The 24,455-nt window shown below is 45.8% G+C and overlaps 5 protein-coding genes across 5 annotated transcripts; 1 reads left to right on the top strand and 4 right to left on the bottom strand.

Annotated features, from left to right (window-relative positions):
* Positions 1–38: 38 nt before the first annotated feature.
* On the bottom strand, positions 39–2,285 carry C8R40DRAFT_1164679 (cytochrome P450; the record flags this gene model as incomplete). Its single annotated transcript, XM_046230547.1, has 12 exons — positions 39–147; positions 208–336; positions 400–549; positions 600–658; positions 721–774; positions 823–981; positions 1,041–1,059; positions 1,119–1,225; positions 1,277–1,592; positions 1,649–1,795; positions 1,865–2,039; positions 2,099–2,285. 12 exons carry the CDS (start codon positions 2,283–2,285, stop codon positions 39–41), a joined length of 1,611 nt encoding a protein of 536 aa, XP_046092370.1.
* Positions 2,286–3,598: 1,313 nt separating this feature from the next.
* On the bottom strand, positions 3,599–5,535 carry C8R40DRAFT_1164678 (uncharacterized protein; the record flags this gene model as incomplete). The annotated part of the gene is made up of 7 exons (XM_046230546.1): positions 3,599–3,635; positions 3,759–3,881; positions 3,938–4,454; positions 4,517–4,592; positions 4,651–4,915; positions 4,966–5,121; positions 5,183–5,535. The coding sequence occupies 7 exons, from the start codon at positions 5,533–5,535 to the stop codon at positions 3,599–3,601; spliced, it is 1,527 nt and encodes a 508-aa protein (XP_046092369.1).
* A 1,408-nt stretch (positions 5,536–6,943) lies between these two features.
* Positions 6,944–8,915, bottom strand: C8R40DRAFT_1164677 (uncharacterized protein; the record flags this gene model as incomplete). Its single annotated transcript, XM_046230545.1, has 7 exons — positions 6,944–7,058; positions 7,116–7,238; positions 7,299–7,815; positions 7,878–7,953; positions 8,009–8,273; positions 8,329–8,484; positions 8,542–8,915. The coding sequence occupies 7 exons, from the start codon at positions 8,913–8,915 to the stop codon at positions 6,944–6,946; spliced, it is 1,626 nt and encodes a 541-aa protein (XP_046092368.1).
* A 2,123-nt stretch (positions 8,916–11,038) lies between these two features.
* On the top strand, positions 11,039–12,570 carry C8R40DRAFT_1164676 (uncharacterized protein; the record flags this gene model as incomplete). The annotated part of the gene is made up of 10 exons (XM_046230544.1): positions 11,039–11,076; positions 11,129–11,141; positions 11,196–11,250; positions 11,303–11,500; positions 11,557–11,639; positions 11,697–11,801; positions 11,866–11,925; positions 11,975–12,068; positions 12,127–12,458; positions 12,517–12,570. The coding sequence occupies 10 exons, from the start codon at positions 11,039–11,041 to the stop codon at positions 12,568–12,570; spliced, it is 1,032 nt and encodes a 343-aa protein (XP_046092367.1).
* A 367-nt stretch (positions 12,571–12,937) lies between these two features.
* Positions 12,938–24,399, bottom strand: C8R40DRAFT_1164675 (dynein heavy chain; the record flags this gene model as incomplete). The annotated part of the gene is made up of 21 exons (XM_046230543.1): positions 12,938–13,188; positions 13,240–13,521; positions 13,583–13,775; positions 13,833–13,993; positions 14,052–15,107; positions 15,166–17,564; positions 17,621–18,327; positions 18,377–20,270; positions 20,331–20,786; positions 20,835–21,188; positions 21,241–21,316; positions 21,368–21,655; positions 21,705–22,817; positions 22,879–22,924; positions 22,974–22,987; positions 23,043–23,122; positions 23,176–23,270; positions 23,324–23,408; positions 23,462–24,026; positions 24,092–24,338; positions 24,394–24,399. 21 exons carry the CDS (start codon positions 24,397–24,399, stop codon positions 12,938–12,940), a joined length of 10,368 nt encoding a protein of 3,455 aa, XP_046092366.1.
* Between the last annotated feature and the right edge of the window lie 56 nt (positions 24,400–24,455).

Here is a 24,455-nt window from a genome sequence, read left to right as displayed (position 1 = left end):
CAAGCCATACATATACTAATAAACCTCATTCCCTCGATCTAATCTCTATTCTGTTTAAAATATTCAAAATTGTCACGCAGGTGTTGAAGGAATGACTCCAATCCTTCAAATCTGGGAGTGAATTTGCATTGAAAATCAGGTATCGGACTATAAGAATTTTGAAAAATCATTAGTTAACAACGGCTGAATGTGTCTGGTGCAACTTACTTGACTGTATCGAGAGTGTTCCTCGCCAGATCAATTTTACATTCCACGGGCTCGATATTGACCGCCCATAAAATAGTGCATATTCCAATCAACAATGCATTATCAGCGACATGTTTCCCGACACATTTTCTACGAATCGTCCAACATGAACAAAAGAGGAATAACTCAAATCTAAAGCACCAAACGACTTACCTCCTTCCGAACCCATAGGAATTATGCCCGTCTTCATTTTCAACTTCGGGCTTGAGCTCATATTCTCCCTTTTCAGTTTCTAGAAGGAAACGCTCCGGACGAAATTCTTCGACATCAGGGCCATACACCTCCTTATCGTAGTTCATGCCCCTTGTCAATTTTGAGTAGGTTTAGGAAGTGTTTACGCTTGCAAAACGCACCATAGATTTTCGAGTATCGCCGTACCTTTCGGAATATAGTAATTCTCATACCAATCGTCCTGCGGAAGATCTCATTGAGTGATACCGGGGGTTTTTAATAGAAAAGCTTGACCCAACGTACCTCTAATGCAATGCGGGGCACAACCACCGGAAGTGGAGGATTCCATCTAAGTATCTATGCCAGTTAGATGCTACGTAACTCGTGTCACAGTTAGTAGCATACCTCTTTCACAACAGCCCTAATATATGGGAGATTCTGCAAATCGGAAAACATTGGATTTTGAGTCCTTCCGATGACCCGATCAAGTTCCTCGTGAGCTCTCCGCTGAACGCGCGGGTACAAGGTCATAGCAAAGATGAAGTATGCAAGGGTAGTACTTGTCTGGAAGTCAAAAGGGAATCACATTGTATGACCCAGTGAAAGTAAAAAACGTAGCGCACAGTTTCAAGAGCAGCTACACTAGAAATCATGAAAGACAAATGAGCTCAAATTTTGTGATCGAGAAAGACAGAACGTACGAGACAACACCGGTGACCCACCATCTCTCTTCGTAGGTCAAACCACTACCCAAAGTGGTGTCTTCGAGCCTTGCGACAAGACTCCCTCGGTTGACATCGTTTCGCAACTATCAGATAGTCAGCCATCTTCTGAAACTTCGTCTGAGAAAGCTACTAACCGCTTCCTCATAATAGCTTTGGAATGCCTCTCCCATCAGTCTACGATCTCGAACTGCTTCCCTTTTCCATTTGGTCAGGAATTCGGGTAGATAATCCAATATAGGGAATGCATCAACAAGGTAAGAGCCTGGATATACAGAGCTAGTAAAGCGATGTCCAATGTTGGCTAAGGATTGTAGAATATCGGAGGTAATGAGGAGCTTATCCGGTGCTTCGGATATCGTGACAGCCGGCTTCCCTACGTGCATAGAGGGGAGAAAAGAAGAGTTGACTGACTTCCTGCCGTATATGACCGATAACATGGTAGCCGCAGACCTATGACAAACTCATTGATATGGACCGTAACAGTGAAATATCTTGCAAAAACATACGCATTTAGTTTCTCGCGGAGAGTTGAAGATTGATCGAACAACAAATTCTGCACGAGAATGATGGCTTCCTCAGTTTGGACAGGGTGATATTGCGAAGCAGCTTGACTATGCAGGACTTCATGAGTTGCGCGGCGCATATTTTGCCATCTATAAAGATCGAGGTGATCAAAACATTCTATCCTTGACGCGGCACAGGAATTGAGGAGCAGCACTAACGCTTTAGTATATCTTGTGAAAGGCATTGCTAATTCGCTTCCAAGGTACTCGGACACAATAAATCTGGGTCGGTCTGAGTACATCGCAGATCGCCTCTCTAGAATCTCTAAAGCGGCTGGGCGGGAGTTGATAACTATAACGTCCTGTCCACATAAGTTTAGATATGTAAGAGGACCTGAATTGGAAACGAAAACCTATGGGTTTGACTTATTTTAAGTGGATCGAGAAACATACCGTATTCATACTTCCACTTCGTTAAGAGACGCCATATTTGACCTTCCCCTGCTACTTGAGGTAGATTCCCAACAATAGGCCAACCGCGAGGACCTGGCGGAAGATTTCGACGATTCTGATTCTTCAAAGATCGTCGTACCAGAAACAACAACGAAGCTGCAACGACGGCCCAGAGTATATAATGCATTGTGCGCAGGCTGTTACTTTCGAAATGGCGAAAGGAGAAAGGAAGAAAATGGAGTTCCTTGAAGGTCGCGATCCCACTTTATAAGAGATACCATCTTCGGTGGTTCCTCGATTGAAAGAGTAATTATCCAGTTGTCCTTAGTGGTGGCAATTTTACTGCTAATTGAGCAAAAAGCGATACGGCAGGAGTTAGCTTCGGATAGACAATGCTTAGTTGGACGAACATAGCTCTTCAATGTTACCTCATTTGCTTCTCCCGTCAATAACCATCAGAGTTTTCGGTAACGCAACAGTTTTCCTGAAATCGCCTTTGCATTCGCGGGTCTAAATCTACAAAATTGTGCTTTTACATGGGCCGTGCCGCGATTCACTGACGCGAGATAAAGGTGACAAGAAACAAAAATGATGTAGGAAGGGATCCAGATACTTGAGTATGCACATTGCACATGTACCCAAGAATATACAAGAATGGTACGACCGACTCGGATTTTCCGCCACTTCAAAATTAGGTTTCGTGGTGCATGTGAGTACACTGCAGCTCAGGTCAGTTTCTTTTTCGTTTGCCTCATTAGCGAATCCGGGCTTGAGAGACAGTAATTGGTGGGAGATGGTGGGATGAAAGTCACGAAACTGAAAAGAACTGAAATCAGACCAGTGATGGATAGCTGACGATCGTGGGATAAAATGTTTGATCGCATCCAAGTTCTTTCTGAGACAGAAACCCCCATGAGCCTCCATGTTAATGCTCAACGTTCGACGTTCACATCACAGAGCACACGCCCCCAAGCACCTATTTTCAGAGAAGCGCCGATCACCATGGGACTGCTAAGAGATGTAGTAGATCTTCTGAATTTTGGATGGACATCCGTCGACCCAGATTGAGAAAAAGCATGTAAACTCCCCACTCACCACTCTATTTGCGTATACCGAAGTTACCCGCGGTCTGATACTATTGTCAATATCAATGCCATGATCATTACGGGCAGTGGCCCACAATCGCATGTAATTTATCATTAAATAGCTCTGAACTGTATCTCAGACAAGTAGTAGACAATTCACAAATGGAAACAGCTAAATCGATAAGATCAATCGCCATCAATCAAATTTTGGAAGTGAAAACGAAGATTGTACTCTCCCGGTACTGAGTAAACATCTACCTCAGAATTATCAGAATCATCCAGTGATATATACACTGAATTGGTCAAACTATTACTTAGCGTTAAAATCATGAGCCAGCAGGAACTATCTTGTAGTTGTGATCATCATTTTCTGAACGTGCGTATTCCTTGAGAAACTTAGAACAGAGGAGTAGAATTAGGTATTAGGAGGACCATACAGAATACTGAGATAGCTGTAGACCAATGAAAGATATAACATGATGATTCTATAATCCAAGCGGTCCTTGTGTGTGTTGAACATTAAATCTTCGGGAAGATAAGTCGAGTAGATGTGTAAGAATCAAGGCCCAACGTACCTGGTAGGATCGTACTTGGCATAGACCTGCTTGAGGAACTCATAACCTCCATAAGTTGCCAGTATTTGTTGATTGGCATCTGCCTCATTGAGGAAGAATGGTAATCCTGGAGTGCTTGGAGCACTATCATTTGATCAATCAGTACTTCATTTGAGGAACATGCAATTTATATCCCTTACGTCGAAATCCACAGTTGGCGCCCTTGCTCAACATCTGGTGAAGGCTCAGTGATACCCTCGGCATAAGTCACCTGGAAAAGTATCTCGAAATACCCTCCTGTCCCCAGAGGTGGAACGATAGGATTTGTGCCCTTCTCGTAGCCCGCCTGAATTTGTGATTTTGGAACAGGTGAAAAATCAAGGAGGGTAAAAGCAATGTCTGTAGATGAAGCAAATGCTGTACTGAAGTTGTTATACAATCGGTAAGTCTCCAGATATTCATCAGCCAACGTGCTGTCTGGGACACCGGTCAAGGCACTGGCGCCAAAAAGTGTGCCCAATCCATCCGGGAAAGTGACAGCATTGAGCAGATCAAGGTATGACAACGCTTGTAATGCGGAAGACGTGTAGGGTATGGAAAGGAACTCGGCAAAGGAGGTGTTGAAAGATGCCTCAGTACCGTTATAGACCAATATAACATCAAGCTCGATATCCTGGGTTGAATTTTCCCAGGTAGTCCGAAATGTTGTGGCTAAGACTGGTAGTGGGAGACAAATCAGCACAAGCTCTACGAACCCAAGACAATAACAGCACAAGTACCTGCGTTTGGGTCAGCTGTGTCATGAATGAAATGTGCAAGAGCCGCAAGAAGGGCTTCAGATGACGAGTTGGGGTACTATGAAGATTATCAGAATTGAGCGCTGAGCATGGTCATCTCTGACATGTTCACTGACCACTAAGAGTCCACCAAACCAGCGTTTTTCATCCTCCGTGCCAGTGTGAACTGCCTTTACTACGTACTTTGTCACAATTCCGAACCGATTCCCACCACCTTTCAACGCTTTGAACAAATCTGCGTACTCATTGTCTGCAGTCGCTGTTACCAAAGTGCCATTGACAAGAACAACATCGAGAGACACATAGTTATCGGCAGCATAACCTTCTGCGGGAGAAAGATAACTTATACCGCCACCGAGCAGAAGACCGGTTCCTACAGTGCTGATACAAGTGTCAGTCTTGAGTAACGTATCAATTTTGAAAGTTCGTACGCAATACGTCCTCCGACAGGGGCTACCCCATATTGCTGCAGAGCAGATGTCGCGTCACCCCAATGTATACCAGGTAGCAATGTGATGGTATCACTTTCTGAATCGTAGGAGGTGGAATTCATGTTCATGAATGAAATAAGCACTCCGTTCTGAACCCTGAAGTAAATATTGAGTATCTGGTTCATTAATCTGATTTCTTCTCAAAGATAGAACTCACGTATTCCAACCTATCATTCCACTATGTCCCCCAGCCTGTACTGCGTAATCAGCTTTGTTCTCGAAAATCGCCTTCATCGCGGTTTGTACATGTTGAGTAGTATTCGGGAATACGATGCATGATGGCTGGAAGTTAACTTCGTCGCTGAATGTGCTCCATGCGAAGTTTGCACCGATAGCGTACTCTGAACCGGAGGATTGAGTCTGAACGATTGTAGATCCTAGAGACCTCTCGAGCTGTTGACAGGTTTGAGTAGCGATGGCCGCTACTGAAGAGCAATTTTGAGCCTCTGCTGCAGACACTACGCTATACCACAATGCAGTAGCGAGGACGAAACCGGATGCTGTGACCATTTGGATCTGGAGGACGAGAGTCTCAAGCTACCTGTATATAAGGACGCCCTTCCATATGGGACGCACTCATGAATATATTTAGGGTAGAAGATTTATTTCCACTCCCGCGTTCTGTCACGTTAGAGTGTCTCGGTCGTTCACCAGGTACCCGCCCGAAGATGACAAAAATTCCCAAGTTATATAGATAGCACCCGTTGCGAACTTGAGCGACACTGACGACCTAACAACCGTTTTAACTAAACAGCTGACTCTCTAAGCCAACTCGAGTGCTTGAAGTATGTCGACGATTACAATCTAGCGGTTGAGATACCGCTAACGATTATTTTTGCCTGGTGCATAAGAAGAGTCGAAGCGGTTTGTCGGGGAAAGAGAAGAGAACTCGGTACATTGACCATATATAGGACAGGAACAGTCTTCAATATGTTGATTGATTTCCAGTTGATTTCACAAGGCTAGAAATGCCAAAGAATGTTGCATCGGTACTGGAGTCAATGAATTCATGTTGTCGTTGAACAGCAAAAGCTCGCGAAAATTTCGGTCGGACATAGCGAGCAACACCAAAACCAGGGGAGTAGTGTCAAGATGAAACCAACACCAAAAGATATCAAGCAATATCGATAGTATCACCTGCTTCTAGGTCAATAGTGATATGTAGCAGTTTATGAAGCTGGAGGTTAGGCTATTTCAATTTTTAAACGAGGGAGCATTCGAAGATCATTCTCGCCCGACTCGGATAAGGCACACACCTATCCTACAGTGACATGTCCTTGACACTGTTCACATCGGCATGGCAGAAAATGGGACCAGTAATGATGTCGAGTTCTGCTTGCCCTACTGTTTTAGGAATACAGTATTCATTGAATAGAATTCAATGTGCTTGCCTCTGGTACGTGCATGAGCCTGAGCGGCTTGTTATACAACACCCTCGTAACACCTCCATTTTCTCTTTTTCAATTCCCAATTCCTACGGCTCAAAACACGACCGGAATGGCCGCAGATAGTGGAAAAAAAAGCTGAATGATTTGGTTCCAGGAAAGGGAAGTTCATTAGTCTAAGCCTGGCTTGATCGACTAGTAGTCGTCTTGCCCAGATCTTGCCTGTCAACGTTCAACGTTCGACAATAGCATGAGGCGCCCAAAGTTAGATTTCCACGTGGGCTTGGCCATGGCCCGGTAGTAGCGCTCGATACAGTACGACCATAACGACTTCAAAACGAGAAAGGAAGGTGTATCCTAGGTTGTTTCGACAATGACACCACACCCGTCAAAGTCATTGGTCAAGAGAGGACCGACAAATTATCTGCAGAATCAATCGACGAATTCGGTCTAGAATGTCCGAATCAAGGTATCTACATGTGGGTTTCAAGCCTCGTCTACCTCCTAGTGGTAAAGATTGTCAAACAAACGAACTAGAAACACAACGGGAGTGGGAGGGAGTAATTAAATATGGAGAGCGGTTCACAAATGGATGGAGCCAGAACCGATTCTAGTCCTAAAGGACCTTCTGTATGTCGAACATTGAAACTGCAGAGTGTGTGTATTGAGCAGGCGTGCATAATGTCATCAAATAAATTTACACACCCAGTAGGATCGTATTTAGCATATACCTGTTTGAGAAAATCGTATTCTCCGTAAGTTGCAAAAACTTGCTGCGCTGCATCAGCCTCGCTGAGGAACAGTGGGAGACCCGGTGTGCTAGGAGCACTGTTTATTTAGGAAAGATACGGTGAGTACGGAAACATTACAAAGCTGAGTTGGACGCACTTGTCAATCCAAAATTGCCGTCCGTCCTCGACGTCTTCCGCAGTCTGAGTGACGCCTTCACGGTACGTCACCTGGAATAAGATTATACTATATCCCGTCGTTCCAAGTGGCGGGTTGATGGGATTACCGCCCTTTTTGTAACCCGCCCGTATCTGCGACTGTAACACGGGCGAGAAATCAAGAAGAGTGAAACCGATATCAGGCGATGAAGCAAATGCTGAACTAAAGTTATTATACTGTCGATAGAGCTCCAAATAATCATCCACCGACACGTCCGAATTAGCTGGGGTGCCCGCCAGGCTGCTAGCAGAGAACAGGGTACCCATGCCGGATGGGAAATGAACGGCATTGGATAGTTCCAAGAATGAGAGCGAGCCAGGGGATGATGATGTGTAGGGGATAGAAAGAAACTCGGCAAAGGCGTTGTTGAAAGATGTCTCGGTACCGTTGTAAACCAGTAGAACTGAGATGCTAGGCTCCAAGTTGGGCCAGGTAGTCATGATCACCGTGACCATAACTGATTATGAAAGACCATGAGCCCAGACTATACGCGCGGTCAATGATGGAAAACCAAAGCACCTGCATTTGTATCATTTGTATCATGAGTGTAATGTGCGATTGCGCCGAGAAGTGCTTCGGAAGAGGAGTTCGGATACTATCAAGAAAAAAATCAAAACTCGAATCAGAAGAAATATAAGTAAATCACTGACCACGAAAAGTCCACCCCACCAACGTTTTTCTTCTTTTGTTCCGGTATGGACCGCCTTTACTTCATACCTTGTTACGATACCAAATCGATTAGCTCCTCCTTTTAACGCTTTGAATAAATCTTGATATTCGTTGTCAGCTGTTGCCGTTACTAGCGTACCGTCCACAAGGACGATATCGAGCGATACATAGTTATCGGAGGCGTAGCCTTCGGCGGAAGAGAGAAAACTCAAGCCGCCACCGAGAAGAAGGCCAGTTCCGACTTCGCTAGTAATGAAGAATGAGTACTTTGATAGGATGCGGGGAACTTCCAATCCCGAACCTGATACGGCCCCCCACGGGCGCAACACCGAACGGTTCCATTTCAGTTATTACTTCTCCCCAACGAACACCGGGCAGCATGGTAATCGTATCATGATCGGGGTCGTAGGATGAAGTGTTCATATTCTTGAAAGAAATAAGTACCCCGTCCTGAATTCTGACACGGACTTTTCAGTTTCGATTGCCATTGGAAGTTTCTGAACATTCCACTAACGTATTCCATCCTGTCATTCCACTATGTCCCCCAGCCTGTACTGCGTAATCAGCTTCGTTCTGATAGATTGTCTTCATTGCAGTTTGAACGTGCTCTGCCTCATTCGCAAAGACGATGCATGTTGGCTGATAATTTACTTCGGTGTTAAATGTACTCCAAGCGCCATTTGCACCGAGGATATAGTCAGAACCTGAAGTTGAAGTTTGGACAATTGTCGGTCCCAAGGACTGTTGAAGCTGTTGGCAGGTTTGTACAGCGATAGTAGCTGCGGAAGAGCTGGCGACTGAGGAATTCTGACTCTGGTCTACTGAGGATGAGCAGCACCAGTTATATGTTGACGTTACAAGCCAAAAAAGATCTGAAAGTGCAACCATGAGGGTTTAGAGAAGTGAGTTGGGCAAGGACTTTGGGACCATTCGGGCTGCGCGAAAGGTTAATGAACACATAACCAATGATATGACAAAGAATCAAAGATTGATGAATTGGAAGAAAAGTTGATCAAGAACATCGTATGTAGAACACTCACATACGAGTTCGGGCGACAATTACGTTCAACTTCCAGTAGAGTCGGGCCTCTCCTCTGATACTTACTGACTTGAAAGTTCGAGTCCTCTGAGTATGCGGTGTTCTTTCATCAAGAGAAGAAGCTTTACATATCTGTGATAACCAGGCAAAAAAAAGTGCGAGATGCTCGCGGGTCACAGCGTCGATCACCTTGCGCTTGGCTCAGGCTGGCTACTATCATACAAACGCCGTTTTGCCTTTCTCGGCATTTCTCGGCCCGGGATCACTTTCCTTCGACATCGCTGATCACAGTCGTCGAGTCACAATGTCCGAAGTGTCTAGTGTCTGATAAGAAGGCCTTATATCCTTTGGCAGTGTTCAGCTGCCCCGTAGCTCGTTGATGGAGCGCAGATTCAGCGGTCCTCCTACAGATCGTTCACTGCCTTATCGCTCTTATTTCGGTTTCTAATCGCTTTTTTCTAGACTCCAGACTTGTTGTCCCAGGTTGTCCCTTTACAGGTTTAGAGCTATTCGACGAGTCTTAAATCTTTATCCTTCGTTTCAACTCATCGATCAATCTTGGAAACCCTTGGACAGTTTCAACTTTTGTCCTGTTTTCCTCCACAAATCTACTCCAATCGTCGCACTTTCAATTCAGACATCTACATATTTCCTGGACACAAAGATCCAGTGCCCCGGTACAAGGCGCTTTCCGTTGTTTTCGATGAACAACAGTGAACAACACACATCTCCACAAGTTCCGATTACTTATGGTGCTTATGAAAATAGTATGAAGTAGTGCGGTCAGTAATCGCATCAATCAGCAACACTCCCAGAGTCACTCAGAAGCAATGAACTTTTTCGTGCGCTGGCACCTGAATCCAAGACATACAGGTACAGGACCAAGTAATCTCAACAAAATCTATCCAGATATCAAAAATAAACACCTGACAGTTGAAGTCTGTTCGTGGACGTCACCTTCATGTGCTCGTATATAGGCACTGATGGGAGATGGGAACCCAAATCTAAGTACTCGAGTACTCAAAGTCGAAGGACGTACAAGGTTTTCGAATGAACAAATGCAGTTAGACTCGGATTTCTCATGTAAGTTACAGGTATTCTTAACTTGATGTATCAATTCAATCTCAATGTCTTGAACAGTTTCGTGACATACAAGTCCAAGAAATCCAATTCAAAACCGATGTATGCTGGAATCAATACATGCATAAACGGGATGATGAGTATTTCGCAGTGGTGTGCGAGTGCAACAAGGCGGATTCAGGAGTTATCCTAAATAGTCCTCACTGGATCCAGATAGATTTACATTCACTGCGTGGAACCTCCCCGCTCCATACTGGGCCCGAATGTTCTTCGCTCCTTGACGGAGCCGCACACCTAAGTTTATCTATAGCTATCTGTCCATCTATCTGCGTTCCCAACAAACTGTCTACTGAAATCATAAAGCCACCGTCTAAAGGTGATATCTGAGACTTTCTTCATAATGTATGATGTTACTGTTTGCGCCCAGATACCAGGTTCGAACTCTCCAAATGTTCTTGGACTTTCTAACTCCTTCTCCCGATCGCGACAGATAGGAACAGGAACAACTTCCTACAGTTTGAAGGTCGAGGACATTTTCGCTCCCTCGGTCGGCCTCATTCGGCATTAGGGCTCGGAGTTCAGAGAAGAATACTTTGTGCAGAAAGATGGTTTCTTCAATATACAACCATCTTTTCCTGCCGTACTGGAATCAAAGGAGATCAAAAGAATACAGTACTGTATGTATGCGGAAAGACTACGGCCATTCTTTTACCCTATGGAAGTAATTTGAGTGGGTAGATCTAAAATAATTAAATGGCGTGGAAGGAACAATGATATCAGTAAAGTATATACGTTCCCGAACAGTGGGACCGCGGCAGTGCTACGTAGGAGATACGTACTTAATCGCTCCGGCCTCTAGCACACTTAAACCATATCCACTCCTTCGCTTTCAATGGCTGTCGCAGGTGTTCCACCAGACATTGCTCAACTGTAAGTCAAAAATCCTTGATACTATGCGATTCTGATGACTTGTTGCTTTTAGGACTGGGCCTGTTGTAAGTGTTCGTCGGTCCAGTCCAAATATCAAATCCCGATCAAACGCTTTGTAGGTTATCGGTTTTGCAGCCCAGTGGGGTCTGTTTGGATGTAGCTCAGTCCAGCTTTGTGAGTTTGTTTCGATGAGAGAGCCCAGAGGCATGCTGAATTGTTGGTCAAGATTTATATTATTTGAATTTCCCCAAGGATACTGTGAAACTCAAGACTCTTGTTTATGGCCTCTACATCTTGGATTTTGCGCAAACACTCCTAGTTACTGCCTTTGTCTTCCACATGCTGGGCAGTGGCTGGGGTAATGTCAATATCCTAGAATCCGTAGGCTTGTCCTGGCTCGCGCTCCCGTTCTTCAATGCCATCAGTAAGTACAGTTTTTGGCTCTTCAAGGCGACGAGTAATTCATCATATCATGTCCAGGTGGAACTATAGTACAGTGCTTTTATGCATGGCGTATCTATACATTGAGCAAGTCGATCCCTTTGGCGGTGGTAATAGTCCTCGTAAGTATTGTCATGGTTACATGTAGAAGGTTCAACTTAGCTTACTCTGCATTGTAGCTTGCACTATGCGAGGGAACTTCTGGCCTGGCATTCTCAATCATTCTTGAAACAAGGGTTCCCACTTTTGCTGACTTACAAAGCCAAACCTTTGTTGTTACCACCGTAAGGATGTCACATTCGATAAATCTAACTGAAATACTAAAAATCACTTATAATCCTTGACTAGGTGTGTCTCATGTCCAGTGCCTGCTGCGACATTCTTATATCTCTATCCATGGTCTACTTGGTATGCTGCATCTCCATATCAGTGACTAGTTCTAAAGATAAATGTATAGCTTAATCGTGCCCGGAGAGAATCAGCGTTTGGAAAAACGGAACAGCTTGTTACACGTCTGATTCGCTTAATCGTTGGTGGGGGTATCTTGACGGGTATGACAATCAATGCTACTGCCATTATCCTGTAATTGACCGAATTCTGAAACTCTAGCCAGCTTTGCAATTCTCGATGCTGTCTTCCTTCTTGCCTATCAAAACAACAACTACCATCTGGCTCCGAACTCAGCTCTTGCCAAACTGTACACCAATGCGTTGATGGTCTTACTGAACAGTCGAGCGCAATTCCGAAGTAACAATGGAAATGTGGTCACTTATACATTTGAGGGGGATTCCAGCCAGAAAATGTCCCGGGCAACTTCAGGTTTGGCCTCGATGCCAGCATTGGACAGAGGTAGGATTGGGAATGGGCAAGGCATCGCAGTGGATGTCACTGTTGACAGTACAACCACTTACCCGGATTCCTATCCAATGGGAAGATTTGATGTGAGATTTCTTTCTTCCAAGTTATATCTTTCTTTCACTCAATATTATTTGATCAAAGAAACGGAATACGGACGAAGAATTTGGGCCTGTAAAACGAGGAGATGAATTTTAATACGTCTGTGTAACTTTGAATGTATCTGTGTAACTTATGGGTAAGGGTATTCCTTCGATTATTTTTCTTTCGCAGAGCCAGAAACTCGCTTGTTGGTCATTAAACTTGTATAGTCTTCGAATATACCGCAGTCCAAGGCTAAGTGCATCATGAAATGATGAGCAATGGAACTGGAAATTTGAAAGATGGATACACTAATAAAATGCAGGACACTGCAACTAAGTAATGCAAACAGCTGTGCTTTATTGGAGTGGGATGTCATTTTGATACAGCGAATATACAGGTTTACCAGATGCCATTAAATTTCCTACTGGGTATGTAATCTATAATCGAAAGCGAGATATAGACCTTAAAAACTACGAAGCGACTAGCCTGCTGCAGTAAGACACGCTGCCCTAGTAGCCACAAGCGATCCTGCGCTAGAGTCGAAAGGTAGGTCGACTGTGAACATCACATCGCTTCGGTCGTTATTGAGATAGACCGGAAGATTGACCAGATTTCCTCTGGCGATATCATCCGACTGCACCCAGCGAATCTGGGATGGATTGAGCCGAACCACTTCACCATTGTTGAGCACCAACTTGTCAGTTGCCCAAGACGCCCCCTCGAGAGCCAGTCCTTTGGTCAACGCATAAGCACTTTATCAATAATGAAGCGCAAATGACATACCATCAAGGATAAATGCCCCAGGATCGTTCACTCTTTCGATATCAAGCGTCAAGTTCAACGTTTCTAAACTCCATTTCTTACGATGTGCGACCGCTTGTCGAGTAGCGGTGATATACGCCTCAGGGAAGAAGAGGCCGCCTAACCATACTTCAACATTATTGAGGTTGTCGACACCAGCAATGTTATCGAGCTGAGCTAGTCGTTTAGCGAAGTTAGCTACCCACCCTGAAACGGCCATAGCCTTCGGAACCTTGTAGATTCGCCAATGGTTCGGAATAGTCCCTGCAAAAAAAACATGAATAATCAGATCGGACTGTTTTCAGATGACGTAGGGCGACACTACCTTTGGTTAATGAGCTCATGAGACTACGAAGGTGATTTGTCTGTTTGAGTTCGCCTTGGCAAACCTTGACAACATCACCTAGATCCCTTTGCACTTGACCCAGGAGACGTCGACCAATGGCACCCTCCCGAGAGAATAGTCGATACAAAGGATCTTGGCTCTCGCCAGATTGTGCGGGCAGTGTATTGAATTTCTGGGAGCGAAAAAGCCCATGAATTTTCGCCTCAATTGAAAATACAAAAAGACAGACCTCCGGAAGCAGAGCGAGCCATTCCTTACAGCGATCAAGCAGCTGCCTCATCCATGCTGGCTGCTGGGAGGTTTGTGACTTGGATGTGGCGGCAGTGATAGTTTCCTCATCATCATCAGCTTGCATTCTCATTTTGCGGAGCTTACCCAGAAGCTCTTCGCCTGTTAACGAATGAGTACCAATTGTTTTTACAATCATACCCTGAAAATCCTTACTCACCTTGCGCAATTGCAATAACACGTTCCGCTGTGGGAGGAAGACTGAGCCATGAAGGAGGCTCGCGGTCTGGTAATTGTTGCACCCAAGACAAAAACTGATCAATCTTGGTCCCGTCTGGTACACCAAGCATTTTCTGACCAGTTAAACTTGGGACTAGGTCGAAGTCTACATGGTATGCGTTTGGAGTAAAAAGAGCATCTACGAATGCATCTAAAATTCTCTGATCAAATTCACTGTCAACTCTGCCTCCATACACTGATTGTTTGATGAGTGTGCGAAGTGCATCCCAAGGGATGGTAGCGGGATCGATATTCGCGCGCCCTTTTGAAACTGCTCCAAGCCAAGTATCAATAGTGTCCAAAGCAGAGGACATATCCGAATCGTTGAAATCGTACACCTTACTCCACCCCAGAGGCACATATCGGAGTCGCTCCTGCGCGACTGCTTGGAACCAGGCAAGAAGGAAGTATAGTCGAACCTTTTCGGCAGGTCCTTGTGATAAACGGGAGGGCGCAATGTTTCGCAGAGAATCAAGAAGATTTGCTTTAATGCCAGGGGGAGGTTCATTCATGAGTAGACGAGATTGCCGGAGAATGTTTACAGGAATGGATGGGTTAGCTTCCATGGTGAGGAAGAGCCGGAAGTTTCGGTGAGGATTCAATGTCTGTAACTTCTTTTCGAGCTGGCCGAGCCATTCTGGAGCGAGATGTACATTCTTCAGCAATACCCAAGTGCCTTGCCGAGCAGCAGAAGCAATAGCTTGATCAGCGAGTGAAAATCCTTCTTGAGAACCCATGGCCACGGAAGACGAACGTGCCCCCGTATTCTTGATCAGGTTCTCGACCCGATAACTTGCGTCGTAGCCTGTGACTGAAACTAACGCCAGAGGTGTCGCGGCAGGAACTTCATCTGAAACCATAGCACCCAGTTCATACACAGATTGGGCTGACACGTCGGTATTGAATACATAGTGTACAAATTGAGCAGTGGACTGTAAGAGGCGGTCTGGACGCAAGCATTTGATAATTAGCATTGCACGAAGCGCCTCCACTGCAGCTAAAAACGAGGTAAGTTGTAGAGGCAAAGAAGACGACACGTGACAAAGGGAACTCACGAGTGCTAGCCTCCCAGGGAGTTGGTACAGATAGTTCAGGTGTGTTGGATTCTAAGAAACTTCTCCATTCATCTTCATGCTCGCGGAGATGCTGTACTACAGGTTTGAAGATATGATTCTTTGCGAAACTTTCGAGACGCTGAGCTTGTTCCATAGTGAGGAATGTAATATCCTCGTTGCTAGATGCAGAAGCCAAGACATTATCTCCACTTTCGAGCAGGAACTCCAATTCGTCAGATATTTCTTCTACTCCGCGCAATTTCACTTGAGCCAGGAGAACGGCTAGCATGACTCGATCACGGTAAAGCAGAGCACGGGAGGTCCGCTTATAGACCACTAGGAAAAGATCGTTGAGAAGAATATCTCGCCGTTGGTTGTAGTCTGAGATGTTTCTCAAGTTGGGATTATGATGGAGAACGTAGTCAAAGATATCTAGGAAGAATTGTAGGGAGAATTGATAGAAATGATTGACCACATTCATTTGCTCCAGGACAAAGAAGACCGCACTACATGCTTGAGCGAGAGGCAGGTACTCTGCAGTAACTTGTTCGACTTCTTTCATGACTACGTCTGTCTCCTCAACTTTGTGAGTAATCTCAGCAGCCTCACGTTTGAGAGTTTCAAGAGTGTCGATGACTTTGTCGTCGTCTAAAATGTTCCCAGAGGATTCATTGAGAGCCTGGAGCAACAACTTCTCCAAAGTACGAAGTCGCAGGCGGAATTCGCCTTGTATCTTCATGAGATCAGTGCGTTTACGCTCGGTGTCGGGGCGCTCTACCTTGAGAACCTGGTCGAGAGATTGACTTTGGAGACTGCTACGTGTCATAGTAAAGTTGACAAAGGTGACGCGACTGCAAATGTCGGGGGAGAACTCCACCGATGGGTCTCGAGTGGAAAGGAACATCGTAAACGAAGGAGAGAAGTCAATGTCTTGGCTGCCTAAACGGATCAGCACACGTCCTCCGGTTCTGCGAATTTCCTTGTTGAGGACAGCATTAAGGATAGGATCGAGACGTTCTACATCCTGAATGAGAAGAGGGTTGCCAAAGCGGAGAGCACTCTCCAGAACTTTCAAGAAAGCCTCATCCAAGAAACTAGTGATAGTGATCTTCCGATCCTTATATTCGTTCATCAGGAAAGTAGTCGCTTGACCAGTAGGGTCGATGATTAGTGGGTAGCGATTGAATCGTTTAAGCATGATAGCATTTTCGGTAGTGAGGTTGTCGGAAGGTAAAGACTTGGATTGCCAGTTCAAGCGATCATCCGCCGTTGAGAGGTATTCGGTCAAGGAGAGTTCCGGTTTGAACTTGATGTTGGCCTCAGAAAGATGGCTAGACCACTCCTGCCACATCACCTCACGATAATGCTGATCGAAAAATCCCCCATAGGCCAGGAAAGCAGCAGAAAGAAGCACATCACCGACAATAGTGGACATTTCATCGTCAAACGTACGACTTCCAGCTTCCCATCGGCCCCTCTCAGAGGAGAGACTTTCAAGTAACTTCATGCTACGATCGACTTTACTTTGAACACGTTCCATTTCGGACTTGATGGCCTGTGTTTCGCTGATGAGAAGAGCGTACTCTTCCTTGTATCTCCCAATTTTCCCTTCCAACTCTGCAATCATGTTAATGATGGCAGAAGCTTGCTTTTTCGTAGTTTCTGCCTGCTGTTCAAGGGATAGTACCTCGTTACGCAGAGGTTCGACTCGGTCTAAGATCTCCGAGAACTTGACCTGTGCCAGGGCCCATTTGACTAATGGTCCACAGGCCTTACTCGCACGGTTGACGGTCTCAAAGTTATAGGAAGGACGGCTGAGGAAGTCTCTCTTCATGAGATCGCGAAGCGGTTTAGTCATTTGTGTGGTAGTGTCGAAGTTCACAATACGCTGAATGAAATCGTCGCGACGAATTATACCCTGGACGGTACGCCAGCTATCTATCTTGTGACCCAAGATGGTACAAACAGACTCCATTGCCAGCTTTACGGCTTCTGGAGGGTTTGCCATGGCACGAACTTCTTGTAGATGCTGTCGTTTAATGTTGCCTACTGCCGATTGCGCCTCGAGAACTGCAGGCTCTGCATCAGCGAGATCAGCAGTAGCGATGGCTCGGCGCTGCTCAATGTGTTTGTCTTGCTCAACTAGAGCAGCCTGGATATCAATGGAGGCAGATTTCTTCTGCTCGGCCTCTTGTTGATCGGCAACCATGCGCTTAAGCTTTTCATTAGCCTCAGCATCTTTAGCCTCTAGTTGAGACCGCTTGATTGCGAGACTCTTGCGAAGCTCTTCAACTTGGGTGACGGTATCCCTGAGCTTGTCAAGACCAACATGCAAGTGACGCTGCTGTTCTTCGAGCTCATCGCGCTTTTCTGCGTGAAGTCTGACATAGTGATTGATGCTACGACAACAGATAATAAGCATTTAGCTACGCTGAGACTGGAAGGACGAACTCACAAGTCCAGATAGTGACGGGGTGTTACGTAATTATACCGACCTTGTCGCCGACTTAAGCGCTGATTGATTTGATGGAGTGAAGAATGGACATAGACCAGCGCATTGACCACAGCCGCGCGGTGCACCGGAGGCATGGAGAGATCCCTATACACGATAGGGAAAAGAGCCGGCGGATTGTACGACGATAGGTCCAAATCAAGAGATTGAGTGAACTCCATTCCGACTTGATAGAATGCTTGGTCAGACCAATCGCCGAACCAATCGAGAACACAACGGTTAAACAAAGCGGGAGAAGTTGCGGCCCTAGATGCGAGTCCGTTCGCTGGAGGGTTCATGGTAAACACCACATGAAGATTACGAGCGACTTGCTGCGTGAACCACCGGTATAACTCCTCAGGGGAGTCAAGCATGAGACCGTCCCTTTGAGAGCCTTCCTTACAAGCGGTCATGAGAGCTGCGTTTTCATCGCCTTCGAATAGACCAGGAACCTCAGCGTTTGCGAGGAGAGTGTTCATGCGCTCCAAGAAACCTGAGTCAAGAACGTTAGACTCATCCATGATGAAGCAAATCTTTTCCCCTTTACAACCCGCCCGACGAAGAACAGTCCGCAGATCTTCATCAAAATCGTCGCCGGTGTATTTATTCGAGACCTTGATTTGGAATATGCTCAGACCATTCATCCAAGCGACGAAACGAGATAAAGTTGTCTGAGGGGATAATCAGCACTGAAGTGAGATAACAGAACACGAAGATAACCTTTCCACTTCCGCTGACTCCAATGAGCAGCAAATGTCCCTGCACCTGGCGGAAGACTCGATCTATACGGAGTACATGATCCAGAACATCATTGAACAGAACAAGAGGGACGTCTAATTCTTCTTCATAGAAGACTTTCAGACGAGCTTTGGTGTAATCGCGCAGGGTCTCTCTGTCCACAGGAATATAGTCCTTGGATGTCCAATTTGAAAACAAGATAGGTCTGCGAAGCGCCTCATCTTTGCTGATAGTGGGGAAGTATTCTAAGGCAACAACGTCTATGTTCTCGTCCGTCCAGGCACGTTCTTCTTCAGTTACCAATCGATCTTGGAAAAGCCGCAAAGCTTCATGAGCCCATACACGCACAAGGCCCTCCACCGATAAAATCTCCAAAGGACGAATAGCTTCGTAAATACCTCGGACCCACCGAGTCAGTTCACGAGGACTGTAGACATAATGTGCCTGAGCATCGGTAGTGAAGCGCCTCTGCGACGCGAGGTAAAAAGAGACCATAGCATCCGTCAGAGGCTCGGCATAAGTGCGTAGGTTAGGTACGACTTTTAGAGCTGCCCGATTATATGTACCGTAGATTTGCTTCAATGACACTTCGCCTGGATAGTCCACCATCACCAAAGGCGCGTGGCGTAGGAAACGATGACTAAGCGGGACACGCCCGGGATCAGTAGGAGGATTGCAGGCGCCTACAAATTGGATTCGTTCTAACTTGACCCAGGCCATATCGCTTGTACGCCAATACCCGCCAGATTCAACGAGCTGACGAATGAAGGAAATGACCCGTTGAGTACCATACTTGTCTGCTGCAGGGAGATTGATCTCATCGCAGAAGACGACAAGCCACCTTCCGATCTGAATGGGAGCCAGTATCACACCATTAGGTGTTTTGCGGTACTCACAATACTGCTCGAAGGTCTTCAATATGAGTTCCGGTGTCGTGGCGCTGGAGAAGTTCAGGCCGACAACTTCCATATCCGGTAATTTCCGAAGGGCGCTAAATAGCGTCATCGTTTTTCCAGAACCTGGAGGTCCACAAAGCATAAGGGGCTTGTGCTCAGAGAGCCAGGAATAAAGGACTTCTTCATGGCGTACGGTATCCATAGTCGGCACAACGACGTCTGCAGCAGTGACTGCATGAGCTTCAATTTCAATAGTAGGCACTCTTCCCTGCCAAGCTACCCACTCGCTAGTAGACACTTGGACATCGTAATCAATGAGGGAGCTACCAGGAAGCAGAGGCGGTAAGTCTATTCCAGTATGGTTTCGCAAAAAATCTCCCATCTCAGCACGCAAATCCAGCTTTGCATCGCCGGAGAATGCCCACACAATGCTAACGAGTAAGCGCTTGGTAACGTATTGCTCGACCCGTTCGGGAGGCAATGGAAAGTCTGGGTGCTGGAAGTTATATTCGATGATATTACGCACAGTCTTGTTGATGAGGGAGAATAGCGTGTTCAAGGCACGGGTAGTAGTGAAATCCATGATATGCTCTATCGAATCTGCAAAAGCGAGAGCCGAGCTGACCAAATCCCCTTCGGAAAAGTATCGTTCCAAAATTGATGCGACCTGTTTCTGGGTTTCTAAAGCAGCAGATGCAGCAGCATCCGAGGGTAAGACTTCGTTGTTTCGGCGGGCGAGTGCATCACCAGCGTCTTCTTCGTCTGAGTCAATGGGTGTGGTGGATAGGGTACTCAGGTAGTTTTCATACACCATTGAGGTCTCAACAATATCATCGCTAAACCATATCATACCGCATCGACTGACAGTGGCGAGTGTTGCGTATTTCAGGTGCTCGACCTCGAACATGATCCGGACATTGGGAGGGAGGTTGAGACGCTCACCATTGGGTAAGGTGAGGAGTTTGTTATCGTCGAGGACGCTGACGAAAACAGGATGAGAAAGAAGTTTTTATTTGATAGATTGAGAATAATATACCAACCTGTTCAAGTTCTCAACCCATTCCGGATCAACATCTCCATCAAATATAATCCAGTGGCGCTTTCCACTTTCTCCACGAGCATCGTCGACGATCCTTCGGAGAATGTGCGTAAATAGTCCATCGTTCCACTCTCTAGTGGTTGAATCCAGAGTTCCATATAGTGCGTCTTTATGCATAGCTTTGGGATCGATGACGTAATCAACACCTTCAATACCATCAAACCGTTCCAAAGCAGCTAACAAAACCCGCCATGCATTGGTTTTGCCAGTTCCTGAAGGTCCAACCATCATCAAACCATGCTGAATTTTCTGAATCTGATACAATTGCAAAATCTTGGCGATCCAGCGTTCTCCTGTTACCAATCTACGTTCTTTGCACACTTTGTAGATCTCGTCTCGCAAGCGATCTAAATCGACTGGCATATAATCTACTCCCGGAAACACGTCTGCTAAAAGACTGGATGATACTCAGCTCTAGATAAGTAAGAGCTGGTGGAGAACTCACTTTGTTAGCAGAGGCACATCATCTGCAACAAGTTTGGGAACGATAGTCTCCGTTACACTCTGAATCAAGATGATTTGTTCAGAAATTGCGTCGGAAAGGCCAATAGCAGCATCGTCTGCATCCGCTTTCTCCCGAGCGCTCGATAGCCGTTCACGTTTAAGTATACCGGCACTAGCAAGGACAGCCTTCAGTGCTCGAAGACCGAAGTCATAATGTGGTTGTGGTGACAGTTGTTCGTCACATAAATTGAAGAAAGGTACGATTTTTGACGCTAAAGTTTCAGCAGTACGGAAACCTTGCGAGAACAACATGACTTGAGCAATCAACTCTCGGTCAGGACGCGTCATCGCCATTCTGTAATCCGGTCAAAGACAGAAAAAAAACATTATAGACGAAATGCGCTCACGGCCTGAACAATTTTGTCAAGTTCGGAGGTAACTGGGAACGCCCAGCGTAGGTAGGGTTAGTGGTAATGAAGATTCCTAAAATGTTCATTCATTCAAAGTCGTTTAAGGGAAATAACCAAACTATACCAATGTTCTTGTTAATCTTCAAGTTCTTTCCGACCAGCTCGATTTCAGTATTAGGGTTCTTGACCAGCGCTGCAAGACCTTGCTGAATAGTCTGAACTTGTTGGGACACAGCACTTAGAATTCGTTCCTCTAGTCGATTGAACTCGTCGAAACAGCCCCAAGCGCCAACTTGACATAGACCAACGAAAATACGACCCATAGCTTTAAAGTCGAAGTTTTCGTCGCAGCAAAAAACCAGTACGAATCGACCCAACTGTACGCCGAGGGCCTTGACAGATTCGGTTTTTCCTGTTAGATATGTCAGTAGAAAAAGACGCCCCAATAGGGAAATTTTTACCAGTTCCAGCTGGACCGAAAGGTGCACCACCAAGCTGGTTGTCCAGAGCTTGCGTAAGTGTGAGATACACACGATCAGTCAGCGGTGTCTGGACAAGTTTGTCTAGGACACCCAGGTACTCCCAGCCATAAGGAAAGATGGCATCCGCAGCTTCGATGGTTAGACGGTCGAGAGGATTTGAGATATTCCTGTCAAGGTAGAATCTCATTTGGTATAACCAAGTGAAACCGTTCTTGTCCATGACCTGCTGTTGAAGCAGAGACCGTGTAACATCACGCTGGTGTACGAGATCAGTAATGAGATGCTCGCATTTCCGTCGTGTGACAGGACTCAATTCTTGCAGCACTATATCAGCAAGAAGGTCGAGGGCCTGGTTGACAGTGTCCAATGCCTGTTGGGGAGCTGATGTCGCCTCAAGAGCCACCTCCACAGAGGCTGTCCAAGCAACTTGAACAGCCAGCGTAACCAGTTGTGCAGGATATTTTTCCATCCAAGCAACAAACTCTTCCATCTTAAGGTTGGAGCCCGTGCCGTAGAAAGTCTGGAGTTCTCCGACTGCTTCGGAAAGTAGAGTTGCAAGGGAAACTTGCATCGACGATTCAATCTTTGCGAGCCAATCATTGATTTTGGGAAAGTCCTTCAAGAGGATGGGCTCCGTGAACATGACTTCTTCTCCTTCTCTTGAAGCCATACCCTGAATCTGCGTAAGGTCGTCATCAAGCATAATGGTTGAAATGCCTGCAAACATTTTCTTGAGGTGTTTCATGATCCGCAGGATATCTTTACTGTTTCCGATGATTTCGAGTAGGTCGTCGTCACCAACAAAGTAGAATCGAGGGAACGAGGAACGCTCTCGTTCCAGGTACTCTCCGAGGGCTTTCTTGATTTTGTTGAGAAGATCTGCGAGTCGTTCAAGACTCTTCTGAATCCCCTGAATGTTCATCACGTCAACGACGAACGGCGATTTGTAAACTTTCTTCATGACAGTAAGAAACTCGGCATTGATGTTCTGGAAACGAGCGCTCTCGACTGGAAGCAGATGCTTAATGTCAGCGCTGCCAGAGAAGATGCCCTCGAGGTATACCCATTGTCGCTGCACGTCCAGCCAGACATCTTGAGAGATCACACGAATAGATGAGTAGATGAGGTAGGAACAGAAAAGCAAAGAGCATACCGAATAGCACATGAATTCGGTTCAGCTTCTCCTCCCATGAGCCTGCCTATGAAAGAAGTCAGAACAAATAATCGAACTCAGTTTCAGAATCGAACCTCTTCTTCGAAGACTACAGAAGGAAACAGGTGAATGGTAGGCGATTGACACATAATATGAAGTTTCACCTTTGTAATGCGGTGATAATTTCATCGCTGTCAACGAATTCAAGTTCTCGCTGCATTTGTTGAGAAGGTCGTCCCAACCCCTAATGCGTATTCAATATAGGTAGAAAGTACATTTGCTAAATGTGGGGCGTACCTGATTAGACGACATTTATTCTGATAATTGACCAGATCAAGCGTGTAATTAGTCCAAACCTCCCTCACTTGCTTGATGTATTCCTCCAACGCCATCTGTGTGAACGAACTGTGAGCAGGTATTTTCTTGAACATATATTTAAACCTACTTCTCCTTGTGCTTGGAAGATCACTTCTTTAATCAGCGTCTCGTTTCTCTTGAGGTCCAAGTCATAAACATGACCTAGGGTCATCCTAAGTTACTATGATCAAATTATATGCAAGACTCAAGCAATGAATTTACTCACAGCGTCAAGCTAATCTGGGCAGGGAGTTTCAATACTTTGAACAGCTGTTTCCAATGCCTGTCCTTCAGCGCCTCTGACTTCAAATCCGATACAATGGGGTTCGACTTGAGTAGCCCTCGGAGCACATCCTGAACGTATTCAAACGCCGCATACTGTCGCATTCTCGTCGGCATCTCTTTCGTTGAATTCAACAGACCATCTATATGCTGCCGGAGCTTCCTTGGCTGTACCGTGGCCCACGACATCTCTCTCAAGTCACTAATTTGGCTCCAAATCCCACTTAACGCAGTCCACACGGCCTTGAGGTCGCGCAATTCCTCAAATACTGGCTCTAGACGCGTGTGTCTCGTGAGTTCCAGATCTAGCGCCTCCTTCGCGCGGCACACCAAGTCGTAGTCCTCTTGAACCCGAGTTAATTTGCCCTCTAAAACGTTAATAGTGTTCATAGCAGTGTCAGCGCGGATGTTGCCCTGTACGGGTCGAGTCTGCTCCCATTCGGTAATAATGTCGTTAATTTTGTTCTCCACAATCTTATCCTCAGCGACAATCTTGAGCTGTAGACCAGCTAGTGCAAGAATGAAAAGTCGTTGTCAGTGGGATTGCACAAACTGGATATTTATAACGACGTACCAAGTTGCTCCTGGATAGAATCGTTCTTTCGTTTCAAAATTTCATTGTAAGCACTCCACTCTCCTCTCAGTTGGTCACTGTAAAGCCAATCGTCGGGAAACTGGTATCTAAATCGTTCTAGCGTCTTCTCTCCGTTAGCACAGAGCTCGATCATCGGACCCCATGTTTTCGTTTTCTTCTTGAGGTCTTGTACGAATGTGATGAATGTGACAGCTGCTGCCGTTGAGGAATTTGCTGGAGCTAGAAGCTGGAAGTACAAAATGTTCGATGCAGCATTAATAATATACAACAAAGAAACCAACCTCCATGGTGGTGGTAACTCAACGCGTTCGAGTAACGGTTGCCACGTGCCGAAATTCTTCTT

This window comes from Lentinula edodes (assembly GCF_021015755.1).
Source record: "Lentinula edodes strain Le(Bin) 0899 ss11 chromosome Unknown C8R40scaffold_1, whole genome shotgun sequence".
In the NCBI taxonomy this organism is placed as follows: Eukaryota; Fungi; Basidiomycota; class Agaricomycetes; order Agaricales; family Omphalotaceae; genus Lentinula; species Lentinula edodes.
Note: the sequence above shows the minus strand (reverse complement) of the source record. Positions and strands in the feature narration are given on the sequence as shown.